The sequence below is a fragment of the Nyctibius grandis genome, chromosome Z (assembly GCF_013368605.1).
Source record: "Nyctibius grandis isolate bNycGra1 chromosome Z, bNycGra1.pri, whole genome shotgun sequence".
Lineage (NCBI taxonomy): Eukaryota > Metazoa > Chordata > Aves > Nyctibiiformes > Nyctibiidae > Nyctibius > Nyctibius grandis.
The window spans coordinates 56,566,322-56,581,967 of NC_090695.1; the positions used below are offsets into that span (position 1 = coordinate 56,566,322).

The window sequence follows — 15,646 nt, forward strand, 5'->3', positions numbered from 1 at the left end:
TCTTTAGCTTAGAGAAGAAGAGACTGAGGGATGACCTCATTAATGTTTATAAATATGTAAAGGGCAAGTGTCATGAGGATGGAGGCAGGCTCTTCTCAGTGACATCCCTTGACAGGACAAGGGGCAATGGGTGCAAGCTGGAACACAGGAGCTTCCGCATAAATATGAGGAAAAACTTCTTTACGGTGAGGGTGACCGAACACTGGAACAGGCTGCCCAGAGAGCTTGTGGAGTCTCCTTCTCTGGAGACATTCAAAACCCGCCTGGACGCGTTCCTGTGTGATATGGTCTAGGTAATCCTGCTCCGGCAGGGGCATTGGACTAGATGATCTTTCGAGGTCCCTTCCAATCCCTAACATTCTGTGATTCTGTGATTCTGTGATCTAAGTCTTCCTGAATGACATGGTTCTTAAAACAGCTTGCTGTATAATTTTGAAGACAAATACAGTGATATATAAAATAAATACAGTGTTGCATATTAAGCACTACTAGAGGCTACCAAATCCACATATTTTCCAGCTGCTGAGAAAATCAATGAAGAGGTAAAACTGCCCAAAAGCTGTTATCATCCCAACAATTTGAAATCCTCTCCAGCCACTGCTGAATAACATGAACCCAAGATTCCAAAAATAAATCAAGAGCAACCCATAAATTGAATAATATAGTTTGGTAAAGAAAAAACTCTTATATTACCATAGATGATCCAAATCTGAGTTATTAAAGTTGCAACATTACCCAGCCATGAAGTTTCTTTAAATAGAAGCATTTTGAGTTTCACTATATAACGCTATTGTTAAAGGAAGTACCATGTAGCATCTTGTCAGAAGGAAAATGAAGATAGAGCTGAAATACTGTTCAGCAAATTCTGTTGTCGAATGGCTACAGAAAACCTCACAACAGATTTGTGGAGCTCACTCCACTCTGAAACTAGTAGAACCTAGTATTTCAGATGTTTTGCAACACAGCTGACTTTTGAGATAAGTCATAAGAATGCAGATAAAGACAAATAGAAAACAATACGTTTTACATTATGGAAACACGCTGCTAAAAAAATAAAAAAAATTACCTGGAACAAGTTCCATAACAATATAAATAGGTTGTCGTTGTGTGCAAACTCCTATAAGTTTTACAATATTAGGATGATCATACTGTTTGAGTATTCTGCAAAACACACAGTAAGTTTATTATATTAATAAAATTTATTGTAAAAACTGATTAAATATTATAGGAAAATTTCTTAAATCCTTACTGTTATTTTAATGGAACATGTCATTACTGTTACCATAAAGAAAAAAAATTCAATGTTACAGATCAATCATAATTCTGTTTGAAACAGAGGGCATACTGGTTCACTAATAAATCAAGATTTATTGTTGATTTTTTATTTATATATTACTATAATTATTCTTACTGTAATTTTATATAATAATTACATAGGAAAATATATTACTATATTATTCTTATTGTAATTTTACCATTTGTCTACACAACATTTGACTATATAACTGAAAAATGGCCTAACAGGTTTGCAGTTTCTCAAGAACCCTTGTAATTAAGTAGCATTTCAGTGGCAGACCAGAAGCAGAGCTACGTCAAAAAAGCATGCACAGCATGCCTCTAGGCTTTCCTGCTTCACTTTTCAAATGCACACTCACTCCAATTTTACTTTAAGAAATTAATTAACACAGTAAGTTTTAAAAGAATGTAAGGACGGCAATTTTAATTTTGGGAATTAAACAAAAACAGTTACATCTTCTTTCACAATATTTTAATAAGAACCTTTGCAGCCTAAAACAGCATGCTATGATTTAGAAGTTAAATGAAGGGCAATGTGTAATTCTACAGAAACCTTGTAACTTAAATGTTTCTTCTACTATTCACTGACTTAAAAGCACCTCTTCTTTTTCCCTTTTTTTTTTTTTCCGAGGATCAAGAATAAAATACAAACCTACCTGGTACATACATATTTAGTAATAAATAACACATTTCATTTTTTTTCAGACTAACACTACTCTATTAGTGGAAGGCTGCTTAACAAATGAAATATCTCTGCAGTTGCCAAGTTACGAGCTGTTTAATATTATTCAACAGATACGGTGGCTGATCTTCATTCTCTAAATGTAGATAGTATCTTTTACTTTTCCATATTGATCATACTAGTTCGGGAGTAGAAATGAAAAAATATGAAGCTTCATAGCAAGAGGGAGCAAGTTAATTTAAACAATTGTGAAATTATCTCAATACATCCTGCTATCCTGAGGTCTCAGAACTTACCTATCTACATCAGCCTATATTCAGAATACAGCATGTTCTGGCATGATTGTCATTTGAAAGATAAGTATGGAACCACATGCTGCCTGACACAGCATAAAATATCTCTACTGGAGTGAACTCTTCTTACAAAGAGAAAATTACTAAATGGGGACTATATGGTAACCTAGACCCATTTGATCAGCTCCATTAGTCATGCATGTAAGGCAGGATTTATGACTGGTATAATCACATTTAAGTTAACAGCATCTTCCAGTCTTCTTATCCCAGTCCTCATAGCTCATCTCAGAAGAAGTTATAAATGAAAGTACCCTACAATAACAAAAATGTGTTTTATGGGCATAGCTTGCTTTGCCAAAGAGGTAGTTTCAGCAAGTGCAGATGCTACAGTATTCACATGTTAAAAATGCCTATGTTTAATTATCAGGGCAACAGTTGTGGAACGTACTGAAGGGGAGAAAAAAGGAAGAAGTTTGACGACTGCTTCTTTGAATTTTTGTGAAGGTCAGATTTTGTAAAACCATCTAGTAATACAACTTGGAAAAAAAAAAAAAAACACAACAAGTATATATTTCAAATAAATTTAGAGAACCTACCTGGCTTCTGATAGAAATTTTATTTTCAGTTCCTGAGGAAGATCTTCTTTACAAGTTTTTACAGCAACAGGAGTTTTATCCTTTAATGTTCCCTTATACACCTCACCAAAATTACCCTGAAATCAGGGGAAAAAAAAAAATCATTCTAAGTAAACAAAATCTTAACAAATCTCCAGAAAAATAATGCAGACAGCTAATGTAACTGGTACCAAACTTTGAAATGTGTTTATGAAGCCAAATTAGGTTTTCTTCCAGTATCTGCCCCTAACATAATGCAGTTCACATAGACATAGTATAACTATTAGATGGGCATAGTGTATGAGTTCCACTTTGACCTTGCCAGAAAGAGAAAAAAATACATTAACTGTCTAATTTTCTCATAAAACCTATTAGTAACTTCTAAAGTCAACACTGATAGTAGTACTTCTCTTTCTTAATCTTAGTCCTGCCCTCTTTCATTTTCACACTATTATATTTTATGAATAGTTTTTAACTTGCAGACTGTAAAAGACCAAAGGATTACCTGTGAAACAAAACACATCAAACTAACATAAACATTCTCACATATACAAAAAAGAAAAAATGCAAAGTAAGAAAAACTAAAATACTGTATATTAATTTTGATCATAAATTAAAACAACTGCAAAAAAAATGTATTGCTGTGTCTGCCCTGAAAAAGTTACGTGGTCCACAATGTTTTTAAAAGCTAAGCTCAGCACTGCTCTATAAAGGCAATTATGTGAGGCCTCACATTTGAGTAAGACTTCAGAAAGTAGCTCCTCTTATAATCAGATTTTTTAGGACTTCAACAACATACCCTCAGGGTAAGTTGTTTATTTTTTTAGCCTTCATAGAAGAAAACTGAAATAATAAAGACCATAGAATAATCTCCATCAGATGTCTTCTCTACTTAAAAAAAAAAAAAGGAAAATTAATTAGGATATAAATTGAAGGAAGAAGGAAATTGTGGGGTATATAAAAAAACACTGATATCAATGAAAAAAACCAAGAGAAGAAAAAACCCAAAACTGAAGATCTCATATGGCCTGTCTGTCCTGTTCAGGAAAGACAGGCCACTAAGGAGAGGTGGTGGAGTTGCTCTTTACGTGAGTGAGCAGCTAGAATGTATTGAGTTCTGTCCAGGGGCGGATCAGGAGCGAGTTGAGAGTTTGTGGGTGCGAATTAAGGGGCAGGCTGGCAGGGGTGATACTGTTGTGGGTGTCTATTACAGGCCACCAGATCAGGATGAGGAGGGTGATGAGGCCTTCTACAGGCAGCTGAGAGCAGTCTCTCAATTACAGACCTGGTTGTCGTGGGGGATTTCAACTACCCTGGTATTTCCTGGGAGGCCTACTCAGCCAGCCATCCTCAGTCCAGGAGGTTCCTCCAGTGCATTGATGATAACTTTCTGATGCAAATGGTGGATGAGCCAACTAGGAGAGGAGCGCTGCTGGATCTTATCCTCACTAACAAGGAGGGTCTGGTTGAAGAGGTGAAGGTTGAGGGCAACCTTTGTTGTAGTGACCATGAGATGGTACAGTTCAGGATCTCATGTGGCAGGAACAGAATAGCTAGCAGAATCACAACCCTGGACTTCAGGAGGGCCAACTTTGGCCTTTTCAAGCAATTGCTAGGGGAAATCCCATGGGACAGGGTACTAGAAGGTAAGGGGGCTCAAGATAGTTGGTTAGCATTCAAGGACTGCTTCTTCCGAGCTCAAGATCAGAGCATCCCAGCAAGTAGGAAGTCAAGGAAGGGTACCAGGAGACCTGCATGGTTAAACAGGGAACTGCTGGGCAAACTCAAGTGGAAGAAGAGGGTGTACAGATCATGGAAGGAGGGGCTGGCCACTTGGGAGGAATATAAGTCTGTTGTCAGAGGATGTAGGGAGGCAACTAGGAAAGCTAAGGCCTCCTTGGAATTAAACCTTGCAAGAGAGGTCAAGGACAACAGAAAGGGCTTCTTCAAATACATTGCAGGTAAAGCCAACACTAGAGGCAATGTAGGCCCTCTGATGAATGAGATGGGGGCCCTGGAGACAGAGGATAAAAAGAAGGTGGAGTTACTGAATGCCTTCTTTGCCTCTGTCTATACTGCTGGAGGATGTCCTGAGGAGCCTCAGACCCCTGAGGCCCCAGAAGAAGTCAGGATAGAGGAGGAATCTGTCTTGGTAGATGAGGGCTGGGTCAGGGACCAATTAAGCAATCTGGACGTCCATAAATCCATGGGCCCTGATGGGATGCACCCGCGGGTGCTGAGGGAGCTGGCAGAAGTCATTGCTAGGCCACTCTCCATCATCTTTGCTAAGTCGTGGGCAACGGGAGAGGTGCCTGAGGACTGGAGGAAAGCGAATGTCACTCCAGTCTTCAAAAAGGGCAGGAAGGAGGACCCGGGTAACTATAGACCGGTCAGCCTCACCTCCATCCCTGGAAAGGTGATGGAACAACTTGTCCTTGGTGCTGTCTCTAGGCACATCAAGGATAGGGGGATCATTAGAGGCACTCAACATGGCTTCACCAAGGGGAAGTCATGCTTAACCAACTTGATAGCCTTTTATGAGGACATAACCCGGTGGATAGATGGTGGTAAAGCTGTGGATGTGGTCTATCGCGATTTCACTAAAGCGTTTGACACGGTCTCCCACAGCATCCTCGCAGCTAAACTGAGGAAGTGTGGTCTGGATGATCGGGTAGTGAGGTGGATTGTGAACTGGCTGAAGGAAAGAAACCAGAAAGTGGTGGTCAATGGGACAGAGTCCAGTTGGAGGCCTGTGTCTAGCAGAGTCCCGCAAGGGTCGGTACTGGGACCAGTTCTATTCAATATATTCTTTAATGACTTGGATGAGGGAATAGAGTGCACTGTCAGCAAGTTCGCTGATGACACAAAACTGGGAGGAGTGGCTGACGCACCGGAAGGCTGCGCAGCCATTCAGAGAGACCTAGACAGGCTGGAGAGTTGGGCGGGGAGAAATTTAATGAAATATAACAAGGGCAAGTGTAGAGTCCTGCATCTGGGCAAGAACAACCCCATGTACCAGTACAAGTTGGGGGCAGACCTGTTGGAGAGCAGCGTAGGGGAAAGGGACCTGGGGGTCCTAGTGGACAACAGGATGACCATGAGCCAGCAATGTGCCCTTGTGGCCAAGAAGGCCAATGGCATCCTGGGGTGTATTAGAAGGGGTGCGGTTAGCAGGTCAAGAGAGGTTCTCCTCCCCCTCTACTCTGCCCTGCTGAGGCCGCATCTGGAATATTGTGTCCAGTTCTGGGCCCCTCAGTTCAAGAAGGACAGGGAACTGCTAGAGAGAGTCCAGCGCAGAGCCACGAAGATGATTAAGGGGGTGGAACATCTCCCTTATGAGGAGAGGCTGAGGGAGCTGGGTCTCTTTAGCTTGGAGAAGAGGAGACTGAGGGGTGACCTCATCAATGTTTATAAATATGTAAAGAGCAAGTGTCATGAGGATGGAGGCAGGCTCTTCTCAGTGACATCCCTTGACAGGACAAGGGGCAATGGGTGCAAGCTGGAACACAGGAGGTTCCACATAAATATGAGGAAAAACTTCTTTACAGTGAGGGTGACCGAACACTGGAACAGGCTGCCCAGAGAGGCCGTGGAGTCTCCTTCTCTGGAGACATTCAAAACCCGCCTGGACGCATGCCTGTGTGATATGGTCTAGGCAATCCTGCTCCGGCAGGGGGATTGGACTAGATGATCTTTCGAGGTCCCTTCCAATCCCTAACATTCTGTGATTCTGTGATTGTGATATTTCTAGTTAAGTTTTGTATTCCCCAAAGAATAAAAACAACTCAATTTTAAATCTACTTCTGATAAATTTCCACAATTCCACTTCTGTGTGCTGGTATCTGGGGCTGCACATGACTTCAACAAACAGTAAAACTCTTTTGAAAACATTTTGCTTTCTGAGTGATGAAGATTTCTTTACATGATGCATTTGCACACTGTACTGCCAAAGAAAGATGACAGAAAAGGAAAAAAAGAAACTCACAGATGGAAAACAGTAATGCACTGCTAGTAACAAGGGAAGAAATTTAGTCCTAAACACAAGTTTCGAGTATTATTTTATATATCCTAGGACAAGTAAGATATTGCTGGTAAGCAAGAAATAGGATCTATGACAGCAATCTGCCCTGCTAAAATAGCACTTCTAGAGACCAGGACGCTACCTCTGATATCTAAAATGGCAGAAGGTGGCCAAAGGTAAGAAGCTGAGTCACTCCCAACACACTTTTCCTCTAGCCTTCTGGTCAAAAGCATTTAACAGTGAAAGCTGAACCCACCTTAAGGACTACTCAAGTATCAAAAATGATTTTTTTTCTTTATTTAAAATATTTAATTACCTTTGTATATATGATTTTTAATATAACATGTTCCTTTCACATAGCTTTCATTTTGTGGGGTATTACAGAATTAATACTGAGTAAATAAACAGACCATTCACTCCTGAGGTGAAGGAAAATCTTTGTCTTTTCTAAAGTTTGCATCCTCTTATGCATTCAGCTTTTATGATTTTTCTCCTCATCTTTTCCAGGCCACTGGAAAGATTTCATAGACCCTCAGATTTCTCACTTCCATAGTGAAAGGCTGTAGTATTTAACATAGTCTCATACGGATGCTGATGGTCCTGTCATTCTTATCTTTTCTAGTTTTACTACATCTTTTTAGAGACGGGTGCATAACAGATTTATACTGTGTTCCAGCAAAGTTTTTATTCTGTTTTGTAGTTTTTAAAGAACATATCCTTCTATAATCACTTTTAAGCACTGACTTGTCTTTATTGAATGTTAAAAACGCTTTGTGCCAAAAAATGCAATGTAGACATGTAAATTCTGTCTACAAAATTAATCAATTTTCAGACTGCTTTAAGTGTCTTTACTCATGAAGATTAATTCATTTTTTTTTTTAGCAAGACAAAGCTTTTTTAATGTTTGAAACGTCTTTATTTTTCTCCCTTGATACTAGTCTCATTTAAGAATGTGAAGCTGTCATAGTACCTACATTTTATGCAGACACAGATCTGTCTACTGGCAGATAATACTTTTTGTCATCTTACACTGCCAAAGAGATCTTATCCTGGGTAACAGAATTTTCTGACAGTATTTAATTCCCCCATTTCTTGAACAGTTTATCAGTTCTTTTAGTGTGTATCATAGTAAGAAGGCACTTATTGCTTTCATTTGTCTCCTCCTCATTTAAGCCTATTTTCCAGTTTTTGGGAAATATTTTGGAACACTGTGTTCATAGCGGCACTTACAACTGTCTTTGCAGGTGTAAAGGTGCTAAAAATGTAAGCAAGGTATGGGGCTTACCTGATTTTAAAGACATAGCTTCTAAGCAGAATTTGTGATATAAACTACACTATACGAGAATTAATTTAATACACATGCCATTATGAAGTTACCTAACATTCAAAAAATCATACAAAAGCAACGAACATTTAACAAATACCTATTTAATCATCTTATTATATCAAATTTTATACACACATACATTTTATACATAAACTTAAATCTGTTTACGTTTTTACTTACATTTTGCAACAACATATTTTGTAAGACTACACAAAGTAAAACAGCCACATCATGTTTTACAGAAATCCAGTTAGCTTAAAAGCCTTCCAAAAGAGAAAAATATGTACGCTAGTTAAACACTTTCAGCACACACGTCGTATCATTTACCAGTATGATTTACATTTGTTTAAAGCACAATGCTGTCTTGTGTACTGAAGTAAAAGAATTGATATAAAAATTGCATACCACAGTAATTTAAAAGACAAGGCAAATAGGAAATGTATAGGCTTAATGATTAATATATACTTATTTAAATGTTATTTAGCTCACTTGATTACTTACTTTGCCCAGTAATTCTCCCAGTGTGACATCTTCATGATTGAGAACCCATTTCTTATCCTATGGAAAGAAAAGGAAAGAATAATTTTCAGTCTGTGCAAATATGTAAGATACAGTTTCTACAAGGTACATTTCAGTAGAAATGGAGCTAAAGAAGCATTATATTCAGACCGCTCAATCAAAGGCATGCCAGGAAGTTATAAATCTAAGTGTTTACAAACCAGAGTTTAGAAAACTTGCTATGCAATAAAATATTGAAATATACTGTATAGCAAATTTCTATCAGAAGATTAAGCCAGTAGGTACGTAGATAGAGCACTATGCAAATTTTCACACAAGCTCTGGAAACGATATCTAGTGCCCTGTTTTTAACAATTACCCGAGTCAAAATCAGATAAGAAAACTTCATTTTAGTACACAAGATAACTTATTGCTAGATCAACAAACATTTTTTTCCTCAGTGTACATGAAAAAGAACTAATTTTTCTACTTATTAGCAAGACACATATTTGAATCTGTTACATCTTCTGTGTTGGTTTGAAATATTATGGGCAACTACTTGAAAAGACAACATAACAAATGCCAGTTAAAGTATCTGTTCAGTGTTGATGACCAACACTGCAAACACTCTGCAACAAGCTAAAGACATCAAAACCAATTATAAACTTCTTGCTACATAGACATATGTAACAAATACTTAGTTAAAATGTTAGATTAGGGTATTCTAAGTCTAACCCATATTTAATATTTTTCCATTTTATTTCTCTGTTAGCACCTCATCTACTTATCACCTCATAAACACTAATACTGCTCCTCATGTCCTAAGTAGTCTTTATTACTAATGAAAAAGGCAAATATCTAAACAAGAGTATGCCAGTTCATTAAATCATTTCTCATTAAAGCTCACAGAAAACGAAGCCAGAAGTGCTATCTTTGAAGTACACCTAATATATCAGACTACCAAGTTTTCTGGACCATGGAGGTCCTGTAGTGCCCCTGACTGGAAGACTGTCGTACATCAAAGTGTCAGTGATCCACACAACAGCTAACCAGACTGAGCCCAGGGCTGTGCTGTGTGGCACAATACCTTTGGCTGCAGGATGAACTCAGCCAGCTTACTGCAACAGAACCTGCAGGCAGCTCCCACCGGGCACCAGCAATCACGCCACCTGCACAACCTTGTGTTTATCTAGAAGTGCTCCAAGAAGTTCTCATGTGGATGTCCTTTCTGTTTGCCAGTAGAAATAATGAATGGAGTTGTTGCCTTATAAGAAAGTCCTGTTATAGCTCAAATGACCAAAATGTGAGAATCTCTGCTAGAGGCAGGGACTGCCCAGCATGCTGCACATGGATCAGTGGCCCACTCAATTCTACACCACCCGGGCTCCCACTTCTACAGGGATGCAAGAATGTCTATACTATTCTCTCCTTACAGTGTTGGCTCTAATAGATAATATTTTAAATGATCCCTTACAGACTTTGAGTGCCTTTCTTACTGGGATCATAACAGCACCTCCTGGTGCAAAACGGGATCTTTCCAATGTGTATGATGGCAGGTAAAGAAGAAAAGGGAGGCAGACTCTTCTCAGTGGTGTTCAGTGACAGGACAAGAGGCAACGGGCACAAATTAGAAAACAGGAAATTCATTCTGAACATGAGGAAACACATTTGTAGTGTGAGGATGGTCAAACACCAGAACAGGTTACCCAGACTGATGCTGGAGTCTTAATCTGCAGAGACATTCAAAACCCAACTGGACACAGTCCTGGGAAACCCGCAGAAGTTAAACCTGCCTGAGTACAGGGGTTAGACTAGAGAATCTCAAGAATACCCTTCCAACCTAAATAAGCCAGTGATTCAAAGACAAAGAAAAACCTTCTGTATGTAAACAGACCATAGACTCACAGAATGGTTTGGGCTGGAAGGGACCTTTAAAGATCTTCTAGTCCAACCCCCCTGCCATGGGCAGAGACATCTTTCACTAGATCAGGTGGCTGAAAGCCCCATCTAACTTGACCTTGAATACTTCCAATGATGGGGCTTCCACAACCTTGTCTAGGCAACCCGTTTCAGGGTCTCACCACCCTCATCACAAAAAATTTCTTCCTTATATCCAATCCAAACCTACCATAATTCAGTTTACAACCATTTCCCCTTGTCCTGTCACTATGTGCCCTGGCAAAAAGTCTCTCTCCATCTTTCTTGTGAGTCCCATTTAAATATTGAAAGGCTGCAATAAGGTGTCCCCAGAGCCTTCACTTCTCGAGGCTGAACAACCTCAACTCTCTCAGCATTTCTTCATAGAAGAGGTGTTCCAACCCTCTGGCCACTTTTGTGGCCCTCCTCTGGACCTGCTCCAACAGGTCCACGTCTTTCTTGTACTAGTGATCCCAGAGCTGGACACAGTACTCCAGGTGGGGTCTCACAAGAGTGCAGTAGAGAGGGAGAATCACTTCCCTCACCCTGCTGGCCACGGTTCTTTTGACATGGAGCCCAGGATACGGTTGGCTTTCTGGGCTGCAAGCACACATTGCTGGCTCATGTCCAATTTTTCATCCACCAGAAAGAAAAGTGCAGGACCTTGAATTTGGCCTTGTTTACCTTCATAAGGTTCACATGGGTGCACTCCTCAAACCCGACAAGGTCCCTCTAGATGGCATACCTTCCCTCTAGTGTATCATCAGCTGCACTACTCAGCTTGGTGTCATCTGCAAACTTGCTGAGGGTGCACTCAATCCCACTGTCTATGTTATTAATAACAATATTGAACACTACCAGTCCCCAAACTGACCCCTGAGGGACACCACTTATTACTGATCTCCATTTGGACATTGAGCCCTTGATTATAACTCTTTGGATGCAGCCATCCAGCCTATTCCTTATTCATCAAATAGACCACCCATCAAACCCTCCTCTTTCCAGTTTAGCAACAAGGATGTTGTCTGAGGAATTTGCCCTTCTGTTACAGGAGCAACTTGCCTGCAATATGCTAGGTCAAGACATGTTATCTGCCAGGAACCAGGTATTACATAAAAAAGTTTTCTGCCAATGACTGAATCCTAACAGAAGGCATTGCAACAGTCATCACTGCCTTTAACACATCTTCAAATTTAAAAGAAAATGTAGAAAGTATAATTATTATTTTATTTTTTTAGTTATTAGTGAAACAGATAACCAAAAAGGGAAATTTTGACTCCCTAGGCAAGAAAGCCTTTGTAAAAATCATACATACATATATATGTATATATATCTCTCCTGGCACGGCTGAATTCTAGGTCGCCAGTACAGAAGACTGGGTACAACCTGAGTATAGAGCTTCAAGAAGAACGTTTTTGTAACATAAAGCTTGAGATCATTTTAAAACAAGGTGAAATATATTTTTTTTTTTCAAACTGTGAAAATTCTTCTTCCCCTTCAGATGGGGGCTAAATCTTTAACAAAACATTCCCCACAGGAAGAACTGTGAATCAGCACTACTTCCTTTGACATACACAACCAGTAAAATCTGTTGTCAACTCCTAAGGAAGGTGGAGGCTTGTACTGACTTATGTCTCCGTCTTTTTGCAAGGAGAAAACCATTCAGCAGGTAATCCAGAGATGTTCTGGGTAACTGAAAGAATGAGAGGAGTACAGAAGAACTATGCCACACAGTGCACCTTCCTGGGAAGGTGGCTATTCATTACTATCCTCCACATTTTTTGACTGACACGAATTTAGCAAAGAAAAAAATGAGGGGGGGGGGGGTGTTTCATTGCTATTGTGATTTCTATGCTTTTTTTCTTATGTACAACATCACAAAATCATACAGACCATTGCTCCTGTAAGCTGTGCTCAATGCACATTCTAGAGACTCTCTGAATGCTTCTATTCTCTCAAACTTCCAGCACACAACTCCTGTCAGCCCCACCACATAAATTCCTGTACCACAACACCATGCTGTGTGATGGGATCCACGCTTTGCCATTCCTCTTCCCTGTGTGGGGCACTGGGAGACTTGTGAGGAAATTCTCAGTAACTATCAACTGATTTTTCTCCTATAGACAACATTCTTGATTAAAACTACTGCCTTGGTGATCAGACATCATAAGCAACACATTTCCTTCATCTCCTCCTTTTGATTTTGCTAAATATCTTAAATGTTCTGTTCACTGAAGATTTTCTAGATATTTTTTGCTGATTGGATGCCTCATTCAGAAGCTGTTACACCATAACCAGATAGGAAGTGCCATCAAACTGCACACTTTCCTTTACCAGTAAAACTCAGGTTTAAGAAAACAATTTGCAAAGAAAGCTGCAAAGAAAAAATGACTACTTGGAGGTATTAACATAGTGGTTTTTAACATTTAAGTAAGCACTATAAAAGTCAAAAAGTTATAGAACTAAAATTTAATGGATTTTTTACCGCTTAATTCCAAGGATTCAGTACTTCATTGAATGACTTTTTGAAAATATTGACAACATGGCATTTCAAAGGCTTCTTTATGAAGAAAAAAACTGATCCATAATCCTTCAGAGGACTAATTAAAGAAAATGGCAGCAAAAACTGGAATCAAATGATCTGTTGAAGGATTTATTATCACTGTATCAGTACATTAATCACTACCTGTATTTTTCTTTTTATGAAAACTTTCAGTCATTTACTATACCAGTGTAACGCATTCATTACATTATCATGGTTCTGCCAGATTTTTCATAATCAAAGGATTATTCGAAGTTTGATTTGCTTTCTTACTGAAGTTCTTGCTGTTGGTTTAGAAAAGAAATCTTTATTGATGAGCATATGCAAATTGTGCTGCCCTGCTAGTATCAGTTTCACAAGGTATCAATAAGTGAATATTCATCTCAATGGTACATAAATTGAGAGTTTGCTGCTTATGAGAGCTTTCTATGAATGGAAATCTTTAATTACTTTTATAGGTATACAAACTACCTCTTAAATTTAGGAGACTCATCATATGTGTCAACCCTGTGGCTACGTGGCTGAGCCAGTAGACTGAAAAGGAGGCAGGTGCTGCTCCACCAATTCTTTCTGCTTCTAACTGGAATCTCTTCAGAACTGTTCTTTCACTACTCATCAGGCACCAGCTGCACAGACCTCAAAAGGGGACAGCTGAAGAAAATGATGCAACCCTTGGCATACTGCACTCTTTTTGATCGCACTTCTCATCATTCATTTAGTCTTTTAACTTGTGTATTATAAAGTATTCTGACACAAGGAGCATTTGCCAGACGATCCACGTGAGATAAGCAGAAGATACGTACAGCAACATAATTAACAGAATAGAAACTGTAACCCAGAACTTCTATCTATCTAATTTCTCTCCTCTCACCCATAAGTTTTTCTCTTATGCTCCTCCTTCCTGGTTTCTCTCAGGTTTAGTGAAAGCCTTAAGAACTATGAAAACAGTAATTTTTTTCCCACTAGGAAGTATCAAAATACAACTCTCCTTCCCTTGTTCCCCTGCCCCTTATATAGCCTTCACTTTGTATGACTGTTATCGTTGAGCTTCTGGATAAAAAGATGGCAGCCTTCATACTACGTCTTATTCCCCTATTTGAAAAGTAAACCAATTCGTTTGAGATTACTTTTAGAAAGCGGAGAAACAGTTCAGGTGCTGCAGGACACATTTAACACTGTAAACCCTATGCAGAGAGAAGTGCCTAAGCCCTAGCACTAGTTTAGCCTGTTATTTTCTGCTAAGACTGTAATTTCCTCCTAAGGTACATGATTCCTCATGCACTGAGAAGAGAGGCTGGAAACCTAACTCAGTGCTTCGTATTCTGTGATGGTAGTGAAGCACTTCCAACTATGGCCCCTAAGTCCATCTATGAATTCAACTCTGAAGCTGCAGATGGTCCCTCTGTCCCATAGCACTAGTCAAGTTGAAAAAACCATTTCAAGTAAAAACATTAAGTTAAAAAAGGCTGGAGCTTCACATGCATTACAGTCTTATCTAGTATCTTGAGGCACTTGTGGAGTGATACAACCCCTCTTAAACTGCACCAAAGCAGTTTTTTCAGCAGACAGGAAGAAAGAATCTAAGAGAAGAGATGCTGTCATCTACATCATACCAGTGTACAATTCTGGCATTAAAAAAGAAACAAACTGAATTTTCTAATTTGCAATGTGTTAGATATGCATTTAAATACTGTTTCAAAACAAAGTGTCACTGGTTCAGGTAATTACCTTTAATTAATAAACTATAATATGAACAGCACTGCAAGGTGAACAGTAACAAGGACAAGACTTTCTACTGCAAGTATGTTGTCTCACTAATTCTGTTCAAGTTGCACTGAGCTGAATATGTCATCATTTAATATTTTTTGATAGCTGCCAATAATTAAATAAATCAGTTAAGCACACAAAGGAATGGATGCATATTAGCATATCATAAACAAAAATTAGAAATAATCTCTTTCTTCTGTTTGATCATAAACTTCATGATCTTCTACAAGGCTTAATTCTGATTGTGAATAGAACGTGTTTCTCCAGTTGTTATATGCTTACTAGTCTACAGATTAATCATGCATGTGAAAGATACTGAAAGTTACAGAGAAATGTGACAGCAAAATGGGAAATAAAAAAAACCCTTACTGTAGCTATGGATAAACAGACACTGTAACGCCCATCAGTCTGAGTCACAGAAATTCTCATTTCAAGAGAGTTGCTTCTAAATAAAATAGAGAAATCCATGACATTTCTGTACCTAATCATAAGCTAGTCTGAATGAGAGAAAACAGAACTTCTGAGACTATTAATGCCATTACTACTACCCCTAGAAGGAACCTGCTTATGACATAGCCCTCTTCTTGTAACACCACTACACTAGACACCTCTCTTTGCCTCATGCTTGTTCAGATTTTTGCATTGTTAACCTTGGACCACACAATATAAAAGCACTTTAGACAAATCCA

The 15,646-nt window shown here is 39.0% G+C and overlaps 1 protein-coding gene across 3 annotated transcripts in view; it reads right to left on the bottom strand.

Moving 5' to 3' along the window:
* The window catches only part of FER (FER tyrosine kinase), a 221,027-nt gene that overhangs the window by 66,664 nt on the left and 138,717 nt on the right, over positions 1 to 15,646 (bottom strand). For all 3 annotated transcript variants that reach the window (XM_068422476.1, XM_068422477.1, XM_068422478.1), the window contains 3 exons: positions 8,735 to 8,791; positions 2,868 to 2,983; positions 1,067 to 1,161 (listed from right to left, as the gene is read on the bottom strand). In XM_068422476.1, the coding sequence (XP_068278577.1) occupies positions 1,067 to 1,161; positions 2,868 to 2,983; positions 8,735 to 8,791 (268 nt within the window). The remainder of the gene's footprint in view (positions 1 to 1,066; positions 1,162 to 2,867; positions 2,984 to 8,734; positions 8,792 to 15,646) is intronic.